This window comes from Tasmannia lanceolata, unplaced genomic scaffold (assembly GCF_043159265.1).
Source record: "Tasmannia lanceolata isolate RefF3 unplaced genomic scaffold, GAP_Taslan_0.1 ptg000006l, whole genome shotgun sequence".
NCBI classification, from domain to species: domain Eukaryota; kingdom Viridiplantae; phylum Streptophyta; class Magnoliopsida; order Canellales; family Winteraceae; genus Tasmannia; species Tasmannia lanceolata.
Genome location: NW_027518683.1, coordinates 41,618,702 through 41,639,951, shown reverse-complemented (window position 1 = coordinate 41,639,951; position 21,250 = coordinate 41,618,702). Strand labels below are relative to the sequence as shown.

At 41.3% G+C, this 21,250-nt stretch overlaps 2 protein-coding genes across 5 annotated transcripts in view; one reads left to right on the top strand and one right to left on the bottom strand.

The window, feature by feature from the left end:
• Positions 1-12,635, top strand: part of LOC143880313 (uncharacterized) — a 41,017-nt gene extending 28,382 nt beyond the window's left edge. For all 4 annotated transcript variants that reach the window (XM_077383191.1, XM_077383190.1, XM_077383189.1 and 1 more), the window contains exon 9: positions 12,308-12,635. In XM_077383191.1, the coding sequence (XP_077239306.1) occupies positions 12,308-12,501 (194 nt within the window). In that variant the 3' untranslated portion in view covers positions 12,502-12,635. The remainder of the gene's footprint in view (positions 1-12,307) is intronic.
• A 2,100-nt stretch (positions 12,636-14,735) lies between these two features.
• LOC143878608 (low affinity inorganic phosphate transporter 8-like) lies at positions 14,736-17,085 on the bottom strand. Its single transcript, XM_077380879.1, has 2 exons — positions 16,725-17,085; positions 14,736-16,191 (listed from the first exon to the last, which is right to left on the bottom strand). Exons 1-2 carry the CDS (start codon positions 17,019-17,021, stop codon positions 14,869-14,871), a joined length of 1,620 nt encoding a protein of 539 aa, XP_077236994.1. The 5' UTR covers positions 17,022-17,085; the 3' UTR covers positions 14,736-14,868.
• Between the last annotated feature and the right edge of the window lie 4,165 nt (positions 17,086-21,250).

Here is a 21,250-nt window from a genome sequence, read left to right as displayed (position 1 = left end):
CATTCATTTCTGATTTACCCACTCCAGCTTTGGCGAGCTCGTATGCTTCTCCATTTGCCGACCGAAGCATGTGTGAGAGGTGAGGGTTGATGATCTTACAACAATCACAAATTTCTGCAATTATGCTTGAAAGCTTCCAATTTCCCTTCTAAAAAGATAAGGGAAACTGGCTTTGGAAAATAAGATTGAGACATAAGGTAATCCTTAGAAAATGGTTGTGGAGATATGGTGTGGAGCAATCCAAAGAGAACACACAAATTTACTTGGTTTGGCACAATGGCCTACATCCACAGACGAGATCACTTTCTTCCATCATTCTTGAACGAAGTTGGGTGATTACAGCATATTTACAACTATAATCAAGAATCGGAACCAAGCCCTTCAAGTCTCCTTAGATGGAACGGAGGCGTGTTCTAGGTGACAGAAACCCATCATCCGAATGGAGGAATCGGAACCATGACTGGAATGATAGAAAGGCACTCAGCATCCGAGGAAGACACCCGCTATACAAGTTCTTCCTGGAGATTGGACTTGCAATAGTTGTGGATACCATAATTTCCGAAGAAGAGAGAGGTGCAGACAATGTAATCGGAACAAAACATTTGGCCACCTCAAAAAGGTGGTTGGTAGAGACACTGATCTTGGAAACACGATATGGCCAGAAGGAGGGTCCATCAAAGTATGTGATGAGTTCCCAAAGTATTAATCACCGGAAAGGAGGTCGACAAAAGAAAGGAATTACTAAAGACATGTCTCATTGGGAAGATAAAAATGGAGAAGTGGGCAGTTAATGAAGTATGGGAGTGGGCTAAATGGTCTTGGAATATCCCATCTCTACCGGAACGATATATATTAAATGCTCTTGAAATTTTTTTCGGTTTTGAATCTGAAACTCAAGCGACACATGTATTCAGTAGAGGCGCCTTGGCCTTTGGAAGCAACCTCCTCTCCTTGCGTCCTTGGAATCCGGCGTCCGAGACGGGGGCTAAAGCTATTTGGGTGCGTTTCTACGGGATTCCATTGCACACATGGGCCTCATCTATCGTTCAAACCCTTGGAGGAATTTTCGGCACTGTTTTAGAAATCAAAACTGAAGGGAAAAACTCTCAATGCATGGAGTACATGTCCGCAAAGATATTTACTACTGAATGGAGATTTCTTCGCTCTTATGTACGGCTAAAGGTAGAAAACCGCTGGTATACAATCGGTGTGATGGGGGAACATGAGAATAACTTACTGATGGGAGCCTGGCCGGCGAACACCAAGGTCAACCACTATCCTTTTCAGGGCGACGGAGAAATGAACGAAATGAAAAAATCAGTCACAAAGGAGTCTGACTCTGGGGTCAGTCATAACCGGAAAAGGGTTGGCGAATCGGATGATGGAGCAATCGGCGGTCGGTCACTATTTGATGTCACTAGGAGGAAGATGAACAGTGAAACGTTAATCAATACGGGATCAAAATCGGACGGAGGAAACAACGGGTGTGCGTACGATTGGAGGGCTGAACGTAAAAGAAAAGGAAAAAATATCGTAACCGTTGATCGGGAGATGAGGGGTGACCTTCCACATCCAGCCACACATTCAAATTTTGAAAAAAATACCGATTTGGCGGAAACTTCGAGGGCGGGCTACTTTCGTCTGTTGGAGAGGACGCCTGTTGAAGACCGAATGGATGAACCCGTTCGTAGGGATGATAATGGCTGCAATAGAAGGCTCTTATCTGGGACACGTGTCGTTAACCAAGTGGTTGGACAGGAGGTGCCTTCACACCGAAGTAAGGATAAGAAAATGATGCCACGCGTTTCATCGCATGCGAATCAGACACACGTCCAGGATCATGAGAATCGTTCTATGGCTGCGATATCTTCTAGCAGTACCAATCCGGTGGAGTGGGGTACACGTCGGCTTGTCGATAAGCCCAAGCTGAATACTAAAAATGTCTTTAGAATTAATGGGACACGTGGCGGTAGACATCAATCGGATAAAAACAGACGTTCATCACATGGCAATGGATTCTCGCATGTGGGACAGATGGAATACATGCAGCCCGGGTACTGGAAACCGGCTAGAAACAGTAATTTTAATAATGATACTGGATATAGCTGGTCCCATAAACTGTTTAGTATGAAGCGAGCCGGTCGAAATATCATAAGCGTCGAAAATCTGATGATCTCCCATCACGGGAGGAGATTGTTCGCGAGTACTTAAAGCTGCGGTAAAAAAGATCTGGGGCGAATGTTGGAAATCCTATCCCTTCAGGGGATCCGAAATCTGTACAGTTGGAGGATAATGGGGATCCGAATCTTGCCATCCAGGCTGAAGTGGAATCTGTTAGGCCCAATCAGGATAATGCTCTACTTCAGACAGAGGATGTAGAAGTTTCTGTACTCAAGGAAAAGATGTCTGATCTTGGTGACAACACTAATGGCAAGGGTCCCGATAATGTGGAGAATGAATTTATTCATGAAACCATTCAGGACCCCTCGATGGTGGGAATTCATCTAAATTTATCGAAGGCCTTGACCATCAGAGCTGAGGTCTCGTCTGATGAGATATCATCACATGAGATTTGGATAATGAGATGAATGAAGCTGTTGTTGAAACCAATCAGGATTCTTTGGAGGTGGGGCTTCATCTGAATATAACGAAGGATCTATCAAGAGCAAATATCGCCGATTGCTCAACTGATGAGGCATCTTCAAAAGAGAGATGTAGAATGGCGACTCTGGGCTTGGATCTGGGCAGATCATACAAAGAAAATGAAGAGGCAACGTGGAACAATCTTGATGATTTTGATGATCGGGACGCTCCAAGGAGATCTAGCGGGAAGCAGCCGAAAAGGGGACACCGGGAGACATTGTACAGAAATTTGGATGGACCGATGGAGGCGCATATTCCAATCGAATCGTCGGGGGGTAACAAAGCTGAAGATAGTATGCAACAAACCAATGAAGTTGCAACTAAGGGGAACTTGGATGAACTGTTACTGCCTTCGGCGGTGTGCCAGGATCAATCAAAGGAAGTCGACTCATTGGAAATCGAACTACGGAATAAAGTCAAAGACTGCTTGCGTGATGATGACGGCGACTCCTCTGAAAATTCTTGTCATAAGGATGAATTCGGGGCTTTGTCGGACATGTGGAGGGATTACGGGATCCTCTTTGAGGAGAATGTTCCCTTGACAAAGATGATGGCAGATGAACTAGATAAACGGGAAGGGAAGAGTAAAGCGTCAGCTAGTAAGGGTAGGAAGGGACAGAGGGAGCTGAGGCGGTTACGCTGAGGCGATGGGAAAGGGTTTTACTGAAATTTAAGGTTAGAAATGAAGGTTATATTTTGAAATATCAGAGGACTGGGATCGGAGAGGAAAAAGCTGGCGGTAAAGGATCTTTGCTCTTTCAGAAATCCAGATATATTGGCAATTGTAGAGTCAAAGGTATCCAGGGTCTCTGAACATCTCATTGACAAAATTTGGGGATGATCAAATAGAAGGTGGGAAGCTATGGAGGCAAGGGGATCTGCTGGGGGAATCATCGTCATTTGGCGAGACAATTTATTTGATAGATTGGATAGTGTTGCAAATGAATACTCGATCTCAATCTGCTTTAAGTCTCGGACTAATGACACCCAATGGCTAATGACGGCTGTATACTGGACCATCAAGAGCACGGGAAAGAAGATTCTTTTGGCCTGAACTCAAAAACATCCGAGATCAGTGGAATGGTCCATGGCTCATAGGAGGTGATTTTAATACCGTAAGATATCCATTCAAGACAGCGAGTTGGTGGATCTTCCATTGGAGGGGAGCTACTTTCACTTGGACAAATAATCAAGAGCAGCTAGTGCTAAGCAGACTGGACAGGATCCTAATCTCTGAGGAGTGGGAGGAGGCTTTTCAACTGATCTGTCAATGTGCATTACCAAGGCCAATCTCAGACCACAACCCTGTGATGCTCCTGATGTCTGACTTCAACGGTGGTCCAAAACCTTTCAGGTACGACTTGGGTTTGTGTTATGTGGAGGAACTCAACTCTCAAATACAAGGATGGCGGAATTCTGAAACGGTGGTGGGATGGAAAGGATTTGTGATATGTAAGAAATTGAAGACCATAAAACTGAATGTTAGAGAATGGGCAAAGCAAGCAAAGGCGGCTAAAGAATTTAGAAAGGAGGATGTCCTGGTGAAGTTGGGATTGCTGGAAAACAAAGAGGCGGAAGCAAATTTGGTTGAAGCGGATAGGCAATTGAGGGTGGAGCTACTTGCGGAGTATGAGGAAATGATCCGGAAAGAGGAGATCAGTTGGAGGCAAAAGTCTCGTGTATCTTGGCTGAAAGAGGGGGATATGAACACAAGATTTTTTCATCGTATGGCTAGCTCACGACGGAGGATCAATGCAATTAATTGTCTATCGGTGGATGGAAACTTAGTGGAGGAGAGGGAGGCCATCCGGAATCATATACTAAGTTACTATGAGAAGCTATATACTGCCCAACACAATTGGCGCCCAAAATTTCCCGGCCTTCGATTTAAAAAAATATCTGTAAGTCGAGAAAAATGGCTGGAAAGGCCTTTCTCTTTGGAGGAAATAGAGGCGGCTATCAAATCCCTAAGGAAGGACATAGCACCTGGCCCAGACGGCTTCCCGGTGGCATTCTATGAGCAACATTGGGATACCCTCAAAGCCGACATTTATGCTTTCTTCCATGAGTTTCACGAACGGGGAATTCTCAACAGAGCCATCAACTCAACGTTTATCTCTCTAACTCCGAAGAAAAATGGTGCTGCGGAGATCAAAGACTATAGGCCGATTAGTCTTGTGCACGGGGTTTACAAGATCCTTGCAAAAGTCCTAGCAGGTAGACTCAAGACGGTTATGGGCGAGGTAATCTCTAAATTCCAAGGGGCCTTTGTTAATAATAGACAAATTCTGGATGGGGTTCTCATTGCAAATGAAATTTTAGACTCTACTAAAAGAGGTGGGGGAAGTGGGATCATCATTAAGGTGGACATTGAGAAGGCATAGATCATGTTGAATGGAAAGTGCTTGACTATATCATGGATCGAATGGGCTTTGGAACCAAGTGGAGAAGTTGGATGATGGCTTGCGTCTCCTCGGCTTCATTTTCGATTCTCATTAATGGAGATCACCTGAAGGTTTCTTTGGATCATCGAGGAGAATTCGGCAAGGGGACCCTCTATCACCGTATCTATTTATTATGGTTGCTGAAGTCCTCAGTAGTATGTTCTCTAAAGCGGAGGAGTTGGGGTACATCGAGGGGCTGAGGGTATCTGAGAATTCACCGGCAGTCACCCACCGTCAGTTTGCCGACGATATGCTCGTATTCCTAAAGAATAGTGCGAAGCAGGTATATAATCTCAAGATTCTTTTCAAATGGTTTGAAATTTCTACTGGCGTCAAAATAAATATGTACAAAAGTGTGATTGCGGGGATCAACATTGACAATGAAAGACTCTCGAGTCACGCTGATGTAATGGGATGTTTGGCATCTTCCCTTCCCATTTCATATCTAGGGCTCCCTCTGGGGTTTGGGGTCCCCTCGGCAACTCAGTGGGATCCGATTGTGGAAAGGATTGAAAGGAAGTTGGCTGCATGGAAGAAAAAATACCTATCTTTCGGAGGAAGAATTACTTTAATTAAGGCGGCAATGGCCAACATGCCAGTTTATTTCATGTCGTTATTCAAAATACCGGCAACTGTGGCGAAGCGGATAGAGAAGCTGCAAAGAGACTTCTTATGGGAAGGTCAGGAGGAGGGCAAAAAGCTGAAACACCTGCTTAAATGGGAGAAAGTATGTAGGTCAAAAAAGAATGGTGGGATTGGGATAGGGTTGTTGAAGCTTCGAAATATGTCACTTTTGGGGAAATGGTTGTGGAGGTTCGGATCTGAGAAGAATGCTTTGTGGCAGGAGATAATAGGGGGGAAATTCGGGAGATGTTGGGGAGACTGGGTATGCCGGGATCCACCCCGTGGTAAGGGGTCGGGGGACCTGGAAATCTGTAAGCTCTGTGCGTGATTCGTTTTAGACAATGATCAGATTCAAGGTTGGGAAGGGACTGAATGTCCGATTTTGGCTAGATATGTGGCTTGGGACTCAAACTCTCAAGGAGAGATTTCCGGACCTATTTTGTTTGGCATGTAACCAACAAGCATCGGTGGCGGAGAACATTCACCAAAGGACAGGAGCAGGGAAGATGGTATGGGATATCCAAATGCGCAGACATTTAAAAGATGATGAAATTACCAACTACGCTGCCCTCCTTCGAGTTCTGGATGATTGCTATTTATCACCTCAAGCTGAGGATACCATCCTGTGGCAAGCAGAGTCGGATGGAGAATTTACGGTTAGATCATTTTTTCAGGCTCTGTGCAATGATGAGGGGGCTGACTCCCGTTGGGCTAATATATGTAGACAACCTATTCCACCAAGGATTAAGGCTTTCATTTGGGCAGTATCACATAGGTGTATCGACACTCTCGATCGCCTAAAACAGCGGTGCTTTCAGCTCGCTAATCGGTGCTCTCTGTGCCTCGAAGCGGAGGAGACCATTGATCATTTATTTATACATTGCTCGTATACCAACAGTATATGGAATGCGTTACTTCGATCTTTTGGGATTCAGTGGGTTATGCAGGGGGAGATATCGGAGGTTCTCCTCAGTTGGAATGGTGCTTTTCATGGCTGCCTGGGCGAAGCTTTATGGAAACCTCTACTCTCTGCGATTATTTGGCACATCGGTGTTTCGGCCGTTTCGTTCGAAAGTTTCCGTTCCGCTCCGGCGAGGGGAATTTTACAAAAAAAAAAAGTTAAAAATATGAAAAAAAATTCAGTGGGTATGGTGAATTTTTTGAAATTTTTGTTCCATTCCGACGAGGGGAATTTTTGGGAATTTTTTGAATCTTTTTTGAATTTTTTGCAAAAAGACGAAAATAGCCCTCCAAACAGCACCCCCACGGTCATAAAACGAGGGTAAATATGTAAAATACACTCCCCAACAGCCATACGGGCATTTCTGTAATTTTTTGGATTTGTTTTGAATTTTTTTAATTTTTTCCAACTTTCCAACCCCATTCCGGCCGGAATAGGGGGTTTCGCCCATTCCGGCCGGAATGACCGGAACGGAAAATATAGGCATTCCGTTCCGGAATCCGGACCGGAACCGGAATTCCGGTGCGTTCCGGCCGGAACGGAACGGAATTGATAACTAAGCTCTGGACATAAAGCTATCATTAATCACTTGGGGCAAAAGGGAACCTGCTGTACTCCACCGGGGTAGCATTGCGTAAGTGGAATGTGGTGCTGCGAGAAAGAAGGTATCGATCTTCCATTACACCGCAATGGAGAGCTCCGACAGAAGGTTGGGTAAAACTTAACTTCGATGGCAGTTCACTTGGTAATCCGGGACCGGCTGGTTTTGGCGGATTGATCCGTGATCATTCTGGTAGAACTTTATGTTGTATTCCGGATCGGCGGGAACATGTGACGCAAATGAAGCAGAGGCGAAGGGAATGCTGTTTGGTTTAAGGTGGTTTTCTGCTAATAATTTAGGTCCCCTAATAGTGGAGGGGGACTCATCAAATGTTATAACTTGGGCAAGTAATCAAGGCGGCGGGCCATGGAGATTACATAATATCCTTGATGAAATTCGAGACCTGGTAAGGTGCCTTCATCCACAGCTTATTCATAGCAGGAGAACTGCTAACACTTGTGCGGATATTCTGGCTAAAGAAGGGGGGTAGCCATTGAGGGAACGATTGTTAATTGTAATGATATTACAGGGTCTCTTTAGGCACTGCTCTGCCTGATTCCCCATATTGTTTTATGTACTGGGACACCTTGTCCCTCTTTTACTTAATAAAATTCCTTGTTAATTCTCAAAAAAAAAAAGAAAAGAAAAAAAAAGAGAGGTATTATGTCAAAAATTATTAGAGACAAATATGGGAAGGTTTGAGAGGGATTGGGAGAGTAGGAACCCACAATTAGGTAAGAGTTACGGTGCATTGCGGGTTATTTGTGATCGTAGATTGTTGCTTGAGTCTAGATTTAGGTGGTAGGGTGGGAGGGGAGCATTAGGTTTTGCGAGGATCTATTGGAATGTGAGTCCAATTTTTGCCATGCATTCCCAAATCTACATCTTGTAGCGATTGATATTGTGGTGAGAGTTTGTGACAATATTGAGAGAAGGGGAGATGGGGCAATCATCTGGGATATTAGACTTAAGAGGGACCTCAACGATAGAGAAATTGATAGCTTCTCTTCTCTGCTTGATTAGCAATTTCTATTGTTCTAGTTATAAACCCAGATTCAAAGATTTGGATTCCAGATTCCAATTGGAGTTTTATTTTTTTTCTCTCGTATCCTTTTTCCTTAACTTGCTGAAATCGGAATGGGGAAAATCTCCCCCTGCTAGAGTTTGGAAAGCTTTTGCTCCACTACTAGTGGGAGCTTTCTTTTGGATTGTGGCAGCCCAAAAAAACAAACTAACAAATCAACACGTTCGATAGTCTCGCGTATATCCTTTGCAAAGAAGTGAAGGTAGATTCTATGTCAAAAAAAGAAGGGTAGGGAGATTTAGATCATCTAATGGTCCATTGCTCCCTCCACTGTGCAAAATTGGGAAGCCCCCCTGTCGGCTTGTTCAAACTTAACTTCGATGGGTCAAGTTTGGGGAATCCCGGGCCGGCTGGAAGCGTATTAAGAGGGGCTACCAAAGAGGTCATTTGGCCTCGATTGGTGTGACTGATCCTAGTGAAGCGGAAGTTAGACTTAGAGCTGCCTATCAAGGCATCGAACATTTAAGCAGCGAGCTACTGGATAAAACGATAGTGGAAGGTGATTCTTCAAATGTTATTAGATGGTTAAAAGCGTCCACTGTTCCTCCCTGGTGGTTTGCGCAATATTTTGATGAAATCCAAGACAAGATTGGAGTCTCTTCATTGGTATTCAAGCATGTTAGGAGATCGGTGAACAGTGAGGCTGATTGTCTTGCTCGCCAAGGTGTAGGGAGGGAGAGATTGGAGATGTTTGATTTCCTTCCCCCTTGAGTGATGTATTATTTTTTTTATTTTTTCTATGTTTGCAGCTCCTGTTTGATGGTTGTATGACCTTCTCGGTCTTCTTCCTCTTTATCAATGAAAGCAGTTACTATTCAAAAAAATAAAAATAAAAATAAAAATAAAAATGGTCCATTGCTCATTCTCTTGTTATCTTTTGTGTGCCATTATTAAAATTTTTGGGGTGTCATGACCCATGGGTTCTTCCATTGTCAATCAATGAACTATTCTTAATTGGAGCAAGAATTCTTTTGGAAGTACTAGAAAGCTTCTTTGGAGTCTTGTTCCTTTGGAAATGGCTTGCCAAATTTCAGAGGAGAGGAACAATTGAATTCTCATGGAAAGGAGTAGGATGTTTTTAAGAATGATAATGGATATAAAAGTTGAGCTTATCCTCTGGTGGATCAAATTCGATTTCGATGGTAGCTTGAAGGGTAAACTAGGTCGAGTTGACGTGGGATGAGTTTTTCTGGGACTCAAATGGGGAATGTCCTTCAGGTGTTTTTCCAAGGCCAGCTGGTGTTTGTGATTCCAACAAAGTGGAAGCAAGGGCTTTACTTTGTGGGTTAAAGTTCTATATCTCATCTTTAAGTGGACAACTCATCATTGAAGGATATTCAACAAATGTGATTGGATGTGTGAGCAAAAGTTCAATGGGTCCATGGAGATTACCTAGAATCATCACGCAGATTCTGGACACGGGCTTGAAAATTAATCCTTTACTTCAGCATAGGCCTAGATTGGCGAATGAGATGGCTGACAAATTTGCAAAGGATGGTGTAGACCAGGAAGAGTTGGTAATCAGTTATTTGTTTCCACCATAAAAGCATTCCTTCATAGATTTTGGTGGACTGTTCTGGATTGATTCAGTAAATTGGGATATGTAATGGTATTTCAGATGCAGTGAGCATTTGGGACATCTTGTCCCTTAAGTTTGTTTCTTGTGTTTTGTTGTTGTATTTCTTCTGTAACTACATTTGACATCTATAATTCTGCCGAAATCTAAAACTATTTGTTGCCGTTTCCGAAATAAAAGGTAGAAATAAGAGCAAACTGAGAAGAGCCCATGGGTTTCCTATTGAGCATCCAGCAAGGGGAGGTTTCCATCTCACACCTATTTTCTTCCTAGGGATGTTCCATCCAATGTTAATTTTCCAGTTTCCTGGGTTCTCTCTCTCTCTCTCTTTCTCGTTAAGCTTTCCCTTCTATATTAGTAATGACACCCCCTACTGCTCCCTTATTTTGGTAATGATACTCCGTACCAGGAAACTACTTTAGTTGACAACCAAACACTACTTTCCACTACTCTACGAGCAGACTCCTTGGTTTGTCTCTTCCCTGTTGACAACCTAAGTTTTAATTCACAACCACTCTTATGAGGTAACTACGTGCAACCAAACTGACTCTCAAGAGATCCATCACAGAAGTGCCCCAATAATTCTTGTTTCGTCGGTGCCTGTGTGGGGAGCATTCTCTGTTAGGAGAATTCAATCTGGAAACTGATTCTCCATCATCCAGTGGTCGGTTATTGATGCGGGGTCTTCTCTGAGCAATAGATCTGTTTGGAGGGGCCGCAATATATCTATGGAATATGTTAGAGATCTGAGTTTTCTGGGTTTTGGGGGAGCATTTAGTTGTTGTACACATGCAGTGGAATGGCGTAGCTATAGTTGTGCATAGGTGGGATGCTGTGTCCCCGTTGACGTATTTCGGTTAGCGCCATATAGTAAAATTTTGTTATCTTTAAAAAAATTTCTTGCTGCATCAGACCTGGTGTATTGTCATCAGTTTATCTTCATTAGTAGTCAGGACACTTGAGCTCTTTTCTCCTCAAAGATTCTACGTTTTCTTTTGTTCCATATGGTTCAAATCATCGCAAACAGATTAGCATCCATTATATTTTACCAAAAGTACCCATTCCTTTTAATATCCATTCCTCGCAAGTCTTTTAGTTTTCCTGGAAACACCCATGATACCCCAAAACACTTCTGAACTTCGATCCCAACATGCTTTGCGAGCTGACGGTGAATCAATGTGTGGTAGAGCGTCTCCTCCGCGCAATAACAAAGATGGCATCTTGTCGCTAATCTAAATCTCCTCCTTTTAAATCTTATCTTGAGTGTTGATCTTCTCAAGTATGGCTGTCTACGGAAAAGCTTTTACCCCAAGGTGGGCTGGGGCTTCTCCACAGATTTTGCCCCCTGGATTTCGAATAGGCATGAGTAATTTTATCAAGTCACCTAGATGGGAGTCTTACACAATAGCCAGGTTCGCAAAGTATGATCTGCACTAACATGTCTGGATCATTGCTCCTATAGGTGGTCTCTTGAGTTAGATTTTGACAGATCATGTGCAGACCTATGATTATGAGGTCTACAGTCCTATATGATCATATGCAGTCCGGGTCAAGTATAGACAATCCTGGGCCTGCAGGAGTAGGAGTCCGAAGAGACGGGCATGGGATTACGAGGTGGGTTTTATCAGGCCCAATTGGGATATTTTACTCTATTGGGGCGGAGGTACGAGCAGTGCTCCTAGGGATCAGATCTATATTGAGAGACCTTCCTTTGATCACCTAATAGTAATGTGAGAAAGTCACATGCGAACCCTAGGTTTGCATTAATTGGTATCAGAGCCTAGGGTTTGCATTATAGAGGGAGACCAATGTTATAAGGTGTCCGAAGGGACCCATTCCCATCCATGGAGATTTGCTCATTGGTTTGATGAGATCTAGGAGCGAGTAGGAGACACCGGGATTTCTTACTCTCATGTCAGAATATCGGCCAATAGTGAAGTGGACATGGTGGCTAGGTATGGAGTAGCCAAGGAAAGGATAGAATTTTTTGACTTCCTCCTTGGGGGCAATTCCCCCTGTTTATTTCTCTGTTTATCTTTATTTGCCTGTTTTTCTATCTATTTGTAGTGGACCATCTCGGTCTCGAGGGGTTTCTCCATCATCTTCTTCTTATGAGACATTGGAGCCCACACATCTGTATCCGCGCTCCAGCTTCATCCTCTTTAAGCCAACATTATTACATCAAGGCAATGAAAGTCCAAACCTTAAAATTAGGGAATGGTGATTGTTTATCTGTAAACATCTTGGACATGGACTGGCATATATACACATAATTGGTTAAATTTTTACTGACATGATTTAAGTATAATATTCAGAACATTTTGTGTCTATGCTATCATTTTGTTTACTGAGACCTATTTATTATTTGTAACAGAAGCTCCCAACATCTCAGAGGCTCGTAAGCCAAAGCCTACGTTCATTGTAAAAGCCGTTAAGAAGCCTCAGCCTACTTCAACAGAAAGCAAGCAAGCTCTAGTAGAAAAGAAACAAGAGGAGCCAAAAACCAGTGAGATGAACATTGGACTTCAATCCCTCCTCCAAAATTACCAAAGCGATGAAAGTGACTGAGATTGTTTTTTTTTTTCCCATATTTTGAATGGTGCGACTAAGATCCTCTTGTACCACATTTCTCATTATCCATCATATATCTTAGTTGAATCTATTTATTTTTCTCTAATATAATGCTCTGGGATTTTCATTAACAGCAATCTAACTTGCAGCATATTAAAAGGCCATAAATTTCTGTAAGAAAATGAACTGTGGTGTGCTTAGGGGCTGTTTGTTTGCAGAATAGGCTTTCATGAATAAGATCTTATATTCTAGAATAGGTTGTTTTGGGTAGAATTTCTTTGAAAATTCCTACCAAATAAACTCTTGAATGTGAAGGTCACGTGATTTTCATTCCTGAAATGTACTATCTTAGAAAAATCACAATAAGCAGAATTCCACTTTTTTGTAGGAATTACATCTATCCTTGTTCTTTAAGATAAAGTGCTTTTTTGAAATAGAATTTATTCTAGATACTCGTGACAAACAATAGATAACTCGTATCTTGGTATGTATCTTATCCTGGTAAATCAATATGGCAATCAAACGGTGACTAAAGAGTCAAGCCTGTCTCGCATGCAACCATGGTTGAAGATCTATGATGTAGTCCAAGCCATAATAATGCGAATGTTTTTTGTTGGATGCTTGGATGATGGGACCATAGTTCAAGATCTATGATGAAGTCCCACCATTGTTTTCTTGAAACAATGTCGTTTCTTAGCCTAATGGAAAATAGTTTTGTATAATCATCTTCTATAAATTTCTATAGGAAAAAGTTAGTCGAAACCCTACAGCAGTTGTAGGAGTAGGCTCCAGCTTGTGTTGAAACTTGAGAGATCTCTAATCTCTCATAATAGGATCAAACTCAATTGGCAGCCTAAGTTGCCTAATGCTAAGATAATATGCAAGAAACACAAACACACAAAGCAAGAATAACAAGATTTACATGATTAGACAATGTATGGGAGAAGAGATTCATTATTCTATTTAGGGAAAAATACACTTAGATTCCCTGTGGTTTCTGACACATTCAACTTAACCCGTAATGTAAGTTACAAGTAAACCCCCTGTGGTTTCAATTTGTGTAAGGTAGACGCCCTTAGTTGACGGTTCGTCCACAGATTGAAGGGTTAGGATGATCTTATGGAGCTGATTTTTTGGGCACACCCTATCTCTGTTAGGGCCCATCAAATGAACTCTTTGGATCATCCAAACAATGTGGGCCCATTGTATTTTTGGTAGTGTTTGGATTCGGGTATGGGATTTGGAGGGGTGTATGGGGTCTTCATTAGCATTGGTAGTGTTTCAAAAGAGGGGGCCTACCTTATACAAATTGAAACCACAGGGGGTCTACTTGTAACTTTTTAAACATTAGGGGTTAAGTTGAATGTCTCAGAAACCACAGGGGGTCTTGGTGTATTTTTCCCTTCTATTTAAGGTTACAAACTATCATTTCATCATTTTTTTTTTCTCAGCAAATAAAACGTCCAAAGAGCTCACCCACTCATAAGCGCCACGTCCAAAAAGCTCACAACACTAGCACAACACTAGGAGTGAAAATTGAGGTTATTGTTCATTCGTTGTTTGGTTGAGCTGGGAAAGCAGGAATGAGGGATACAGTTCACCCCATTCTCCTGACTATTCACGAAATTTGAGTGAGCTTGTGTGAGACTTGGCCACTTTTATGGGGGTGACCCGCGAACATTCTAGAACAGTATGTCCAGATCAGTTTGCAATCCGGTTTGCAATAATTTGCTAAAACTAACGAATTGTGAATATGCACAACAGCTAAGGTCCTGTTTGTTTTGGATTTTTGAGAACAGATTGTGAGGCCAAAACTGATTATTGGACTCAAATTTACGTTTAATTTTGAGTCAGATAATCAGTTTTGGACTCACTATCGGTTCCAAAAATCCAAAACAAACAGAGCCTAATCAATTCAACACCCAATTTTGACCTTCTTTCAATACTAAGCTCAACTAAGTAGAGATTATTAATAAGTTCGTCTGATTAGCTTATTGTTTCAGCACCTGTTTGATTCTATTGATCCTTTTTGTTTAGCACTGACATAACAGATAATCACTTCAACATGTAGTTGTGATTCCTCTGAATTGATTTCATTCCTTGCCATTGCTTCTTTTCACTTTCACTTGTTCTCTCATGAATCCTGATAACAGAGCTTGTTGAAGTTCTTGTTCTGATATGAAGTTCATACAGCAAATCTGTTCAAAAAACACACATCTAATAACAATCTGTTGAAAAAAACACCCCATCTAAGGATATATCATAGACAGTTTTTCACGCCACAAGCATACAGGATAGTAATATACCTATTAATGTGTTAAACATCTTATTACAATCACAAATTCAACTGAACAAATGCTTCAACTAAACCATCTCATTAGGAAATATTTCTTTCTCCTCCTTTCCTTTACGGAAACCCTTGTCCTCACCAGAAATTTCTTCGAGCGACCGCCCTTTAGTTTCTGGGACTAGGAAAGTAAACAAGAACCCAAGAAAATTCACTGCCGCAAGGCTTATGATCACCCTCTTGATCTTGTTTTCCCCTGCCTTTCCGTCTGTGTTCAGAGTATAAGTCTGAACAACGAAAGCACTGATAATAGCACCTGCTTTCCCAGCCGCTGCCGACATCCCATGACATGTTGACCGAAATCTAGCCGGAAAAAGCTCTGCCGGCACAATAAAGGTAGTACTATTTGGTCCGAAATTGGCGAAAAAGAAAGTGAGTCCATAGAGAACTATGAATTCCCCAGTCTTTCCATTGCAGTATCCAGACGAGGTTTCATCCCCACACTGCTCCCCCCTGAGTTTTCCATACCGAATTCCGACTATCAACATGAAAACCGACATTAGAAGAAACCCGCCAAGCTGGATTACAAATCGGCCAATCCGATCGATCAAAAAGACAGTAAACCAGTATCCTGGGACAGTTGCGAAGAGTGCGACTAAGAACATAGACTTGGAAATATTGAAAACCTCCTCAACTGCGTTCATATTTTTGGCCTTTGGAAGCCATCCGATCGCTGGATAAATGTCCTTTTGGGTTAGGTTCAGGCTGTAGAATGCAATGTCTAGTAGAAACCAAGTGGTGGAAGTACCAATCAGATGCATTCCATGCCTAGTCATGAATTCCTTAGATAAAAGACTGTAAGAGTTAGCAACGGTCGGAAAATTTGAATCCTCAACAGCTATTTCATCAGTGTCTAGGACTTTCGCCATGTCCGCCGCGGCTTTCTTTTGGTCTCCTTCCACTAACGCCGTGAACCTCGCAGTCTCCGGCATCTTCATCCGCCAGTAGTACGTAAGGATGGCCGGAATGGCGCCAAACATTAGAACAATTCTCCATACGAAATCTCCCTCCGGTTGAGTCGAAAAAACGGGGTTTTGTACATAATTGGGGGCCGGGTAGGCCTTCAAGAAGGCCTTCGAGACCGCCATGGCGACGCCACCTGCGACCAAAATTCCGATCCCTTGCATTGCAAAGACAGCGGCGATGAACGCACCGCGGGTCTTTTGGTTGGCGTACTCCGACATGATCGTGGCGGAGAGCGGGTAATCCCCGCCGATGCCGAACCCGAGCCAAAATCGGAAGAAACAAAGGGAGGTTACTACACTTTTGGGGGTTGAACCGAGCGAGAAGCCTGAAGCTATGGCGCAACCAACCATGGTTATAAGTGTAATTCCATATACCTGAAAATTTTAGTGGATTCCTGTTAATCTTATGTAATTACAATCAACCCTAGTCAGGGCCTATATAAAGCAGTTAAGAGATAAATGTAGACACACTTTCACCACTAAACTATACCCGCTACAATATTATAATTGTATATGAATGGACCATTTGTCAAACAAAACAACGGATTTCAAAAAAACAAAGATTTTGTAGATGCAAGTAGTCTCCTACCTTCTCTAGTGTTTTTCAACATGTATTTTACAAAAGGGTAAAATAGTATTATTGAAATAATAAAAAAATTATTTCCACTATTGACATTTTTTGATAGTAGAAATAGTTTTTATGTAAGATCATGATAAACATGGAAACAAATAATTAGAATCTACATTTTCAAAAAAAAAAAAAAAACAATTAAGTAGAATCTAATATATTATCCTAATATATCTAAGTTACCTCATCTAACCGACTTGCCTGATCTACCTCCAAGATAATCCAACGATGAGAACGCAACCTAATCCAACGGTGAATATTTTACATATTCTAACAATACCTTTTTCCTCCCGAGCTTGTCACCGAGCCACCCGAAGAAAAGCTGGCCGGCGAGGGTCCCGCAAAGGGCGACACCGGTGATGGCGTTATTGACATTGACGGGAAGAGTCCCGGGTTTTGGGCTCCCGGGCTTGAAGTAGTAGAGCCGTCCGATTAGTTTTGAGACAGCTGTGATGCAGAAGAGATCGTAGGCATCGGTGAAGAATCCCATTCCGGCGATGACAATCGCCGTAAAATGGTATAGTTGGGTTTTCGCATTATCGAGGGCCGAGAAGACGGCGAGTGTTCCCTGTGTCATGTTTGGAACTGTCCTTGTGGAAGTCCGGGGAGTGAGTGGTGAATTTTGTATGGGTGAAGGGGGTGTTTATATCAGAGAATAGTGTGTGTGATTGAATAGCTGGAGGGATATTTTTGTAGCTTTGGTTTGATACAACAAGAAATTTCCTTTGTTTGTAACGACTTTTTTGAAAAGTCGTTACTAACGATGAAGGGAATTTGATTGTATATACTTACAGCCAAAGTTTGGAGGAACAGAAGAGATTTTTGTGGCTGGTTTGATAATGACACCTACGTCTATGAGCGAAAATGATCAAAAAGCTTCCATGATGCGAAGATTTCAAAGTTATATCATGTCCATAACCGGGACCTTATATAGTACTACCTACCTTTACAGAGTTGGGCCAGAATGGCCCATATTGTAATCCTAAGGCCATTATAGTTTAATGGGATTGAATTCTAGATATAAGTAGAACCCTACTAATAAGAGTGTCAGTGGATCCAAACAGTCTGATGGATCCAAAAGATCAATAGATGGAATTTTTCGGGAACAGAAATTGGATCCGAACCGTATCCACTGCATCCATATCTTTCAGATTGTGACCTAGACATAGGCATAAAATCCTGTTAGAGTGTCCTAGATCCGAATGGAGGGTTTCAATGTACGAAAATAACCTTAATATTTTTGTTCATGTAAGTCTAATCATGAGGGATATTTTCGTAATATTTAAAAATCTTACTCAAAATGACAATTAACATTTAATCTCAACCCTGAGTCATAACAATATATGACATAAGTAGGACCTAGGATATACTAATGGACTGTCCAATTTGAAATGGATTGTGATCCAAACAGCTAGATAACTAATCGGGGCCAAGATTGTAGGCCCGCCAAGCAGATCAGACCCAACCAGTTGGTGGGCTCAAGGTTTTGTGCTTCAAAATCGTTGCCTTGATCCTAATTTAGGGACCAAAAAATAGAAAAGAAGGTGATTGGAGGTGAGAGATGGGCAGGGCTTGGGCTTGGGCTTTAGTTCACTAAAGAGATGAATGTGCCCGAGCCCGCCTGACCGCTTGATGTTCTTTCCTCTACATGCCAACAATCCTGTGTAGACAATATGCATTGGGATTCTCAGTTTCCTTTTTCTAATAAATCTCCATAAAAAAATTCATCTCAGACAAAATAAAAATAAAAATCCAAGCTGGGACAATTAGTTCTTATAATTGTCTTTTGTATGATTAGTTTTTTCAAATTTATCTGCTTAATACTCTTTATTTTATTTTAATTTTTCTTTGTTTTCTCAGAATGGGTTTTGAAATATACTCAGCATATACTGAAAGTGAATGAGCTTCCATGTTTCACAGCTCCTTCTTTTCTGTTTCTTACTGTCCTTTTGAATGATATTTATTAAGCTGAGGTTATATCCAAGTCTTAGAAAAACTCAGTTGAGAAGAACTGCTAAATTTGAGGTGCTTTCTTTATAGAAATGGAAGGGAGAAGGACCTTTGTAGGAAGAGATGGGTTTCTTTGGAGCTTTTTGTTGATTTTTCTACTGTTTTGCTGCACCCATGCTCAAGGTCTGTTTTTTTTTTAAATATTTCTCATGCTATGTTTAAATTAGTGAATATTATTTTCGAGGGATGATCAGATGCCAAGTATCCATATTATGATGTGTGGTGAATGTATTTGCATGGATTGGCCTGGGGCCCACACTTTGTATTCCCTAACTAAAAAATGCTCTGGTTGGATGATCCTAACCGTCTATTGTAAAAAGAAATTGATCAGACGGTTATAATTGTCCAATTTTAGGGTTTTTTTGTTGTTGGAGGAGGGTAATTCAATGTGTGGTACGTCTGGTAGGAGTGGATCCATTATAGGTTGGGCCCTCTCATCCAACAAAACTAAAAATCAGGATATTCTCAAGAGTGAAAATTATACTAAAAATCAATTCATAAAATCAGAAATGATAATTTCTTGTCATTTTATTAGAAATTTGGATAAATTTGCTTCTATATTTTTAAGGTATTTCAGAACTACTTCTTTTCCTCTTGAGAATAACCTGATTTAGTATTGGCTAACATATAAATTTGAGAAATGGGTTCTTAATAAAAAATGATATTGCCACTCTCTTATTTCAATAATAACACTCCACTCTTTAAGTTTTTTCTATTGGTTTTTGAGACTTAAAGCATTGGATCTATGGAAAAATTTTTGGAAAAAATCCACAGGTTAATTTTCTATAAAAAAAATTCCAGGGTCTAGCTGGTTTGCAATTTCCCTTGAAACAGGAAAAGTTTCAATTTTAGAAAACAATTCATGGGTGTGGTAATATCATTTCCATGGATTTTTTTCTTACTTCCAAACAGCCCCTCAAAGCTAATTAGAAAAGTATAAAGTAGAGGAAGTAGTTTCATTATTGAATCAAGGGTGTGGGAATATAATTTCCCTTCTTAATTAGAATTTTAAAAAACTACAAAATCAAAATCGCCTTAATTTGTTTCCTTAAATATAAATTTTTATTCCCATTTATTAATGCTAATTTTTAGCCCAGCTGAAATTTCTAATATCATATTTATTGAACAGATGACATGATGGTTCCTGAAATTACTTGGCCAACAAGAAATGTGAATTTGAGCCCGTTTCAGCAGTGGATAAGCGCTTGGGAATGCTTGAACGTAATATTTTTTTTTTTTAAAAAATTCCAATTCCTCTGAGATTTCTTTTAATGTTTATCTAAATTCCAAATTTTAAAAAAGATTTCATATGATGTGTACCCGTCAAAATCCAGTATTTTAAAAAAAGTACAGTGGAGCCCACTTCATAACATGATCAAAACTAGGGGTGGACATGGTTCGGTTCGCCCAGAACCGAACCATATGCAATCTGTTCCTAGAATTTGGAACCAGAACCAAACCATATATCTTTGGAACTGAACCGAACACCAGAACCGAACTTGATCGGTTCGGTTCGGTTCTGGGTTTACCCAACCTTTATTTTATAATTTTTTCCCACATAACGATTGAGATTTTATTCTTTTTGTCACCGAAAGTGTATTGGGGGAGGGTGATTTTATCCGATTGGGGGGCGGGGGATATGATCCTACTCGGTTCTCGTTTCCAAGATTCCAAACCCAGAACCGAACCGCATTCTCACGGTTCTAGGGACCCAAAACCGGAACCGAACCACCAAATCCTAGAACCGAACCGAACCGGCCTATTTGGTTCGGTTCGGTTCTTCGGGTTGGACCGGTGCCATGTCCACCCCTAATCAAAACTGTTCATTTGTTGATATAGAAACCTCTAGAGATATGAGATCATCCCATGGAGATGATTTATTGTGGTCCAACAAATGAGTGATTTGGATGATACTATAAAGTTGGCCCCACTGTACTTTTTTTTAAAATACTAAGACTTCATGGGCTCACACCTATAAAATCATCTTTTAAAAATACATTTATTGGCTACCCATGGCACACATATATGGTGATCGAGACCGTTGATTTTTGCTTGGCCTGCAAACCATTTAGATGGGGGCCATTTAGAAGATCTCCCATATCCAATGGGCCCAATTCCATGAGAAAAATTCCACAAAATCCTATAGGGCTACTAGCGGGCCAGGCTGTAAGGTATCCGGGCTTGAATTATCTTGTAATCGAGCCTTTAAGCAGGCAAACTCAATTGCCTTCTACTTATTCTTCTTTTGGCCAAAGGATAAACAGCTCGGATTTGTCAAACAGTCGAAATTTTTCAGCCAATGGCCCATTTCTAGCGGGACCCATTGAGCAAAAGGGCTTTTATCGGTCTGTTGGGCTTTTATAAAAGCCCATGTTTTGAGCATTTGGTTTTATTCCTTGTAGACAACCACAAACTGCCCCGACAGATACAAGCTAAAACTATCAGGGTGGATGAACGTAACACGAAACGACACTGCCGAGTTCTGTAAGAGCGGGGGATGCGCGGATTGGACACGCGCGTTGCTAGAATGCGTGTATCTCGTGAAGCATGACATAGTGTTCGGCAGCACAGCCACCATCGACGACATTAACAGCACTATAACACATGGATGCGCTTCTGGTATGAAACAATGTGTTCTTATCATGGATTTAATAAAATAAAAAGTATTAATTTATTATTTTGGTAATTTCGGCTGAAATTTTGAAAAAAAAATTCAATATGTCGAAATTTTGGATTTCAGAAAATGTCAGTTTCGGTCCAAATCCAAATCCAAAATTTCGGCCGAAATTTAAAACT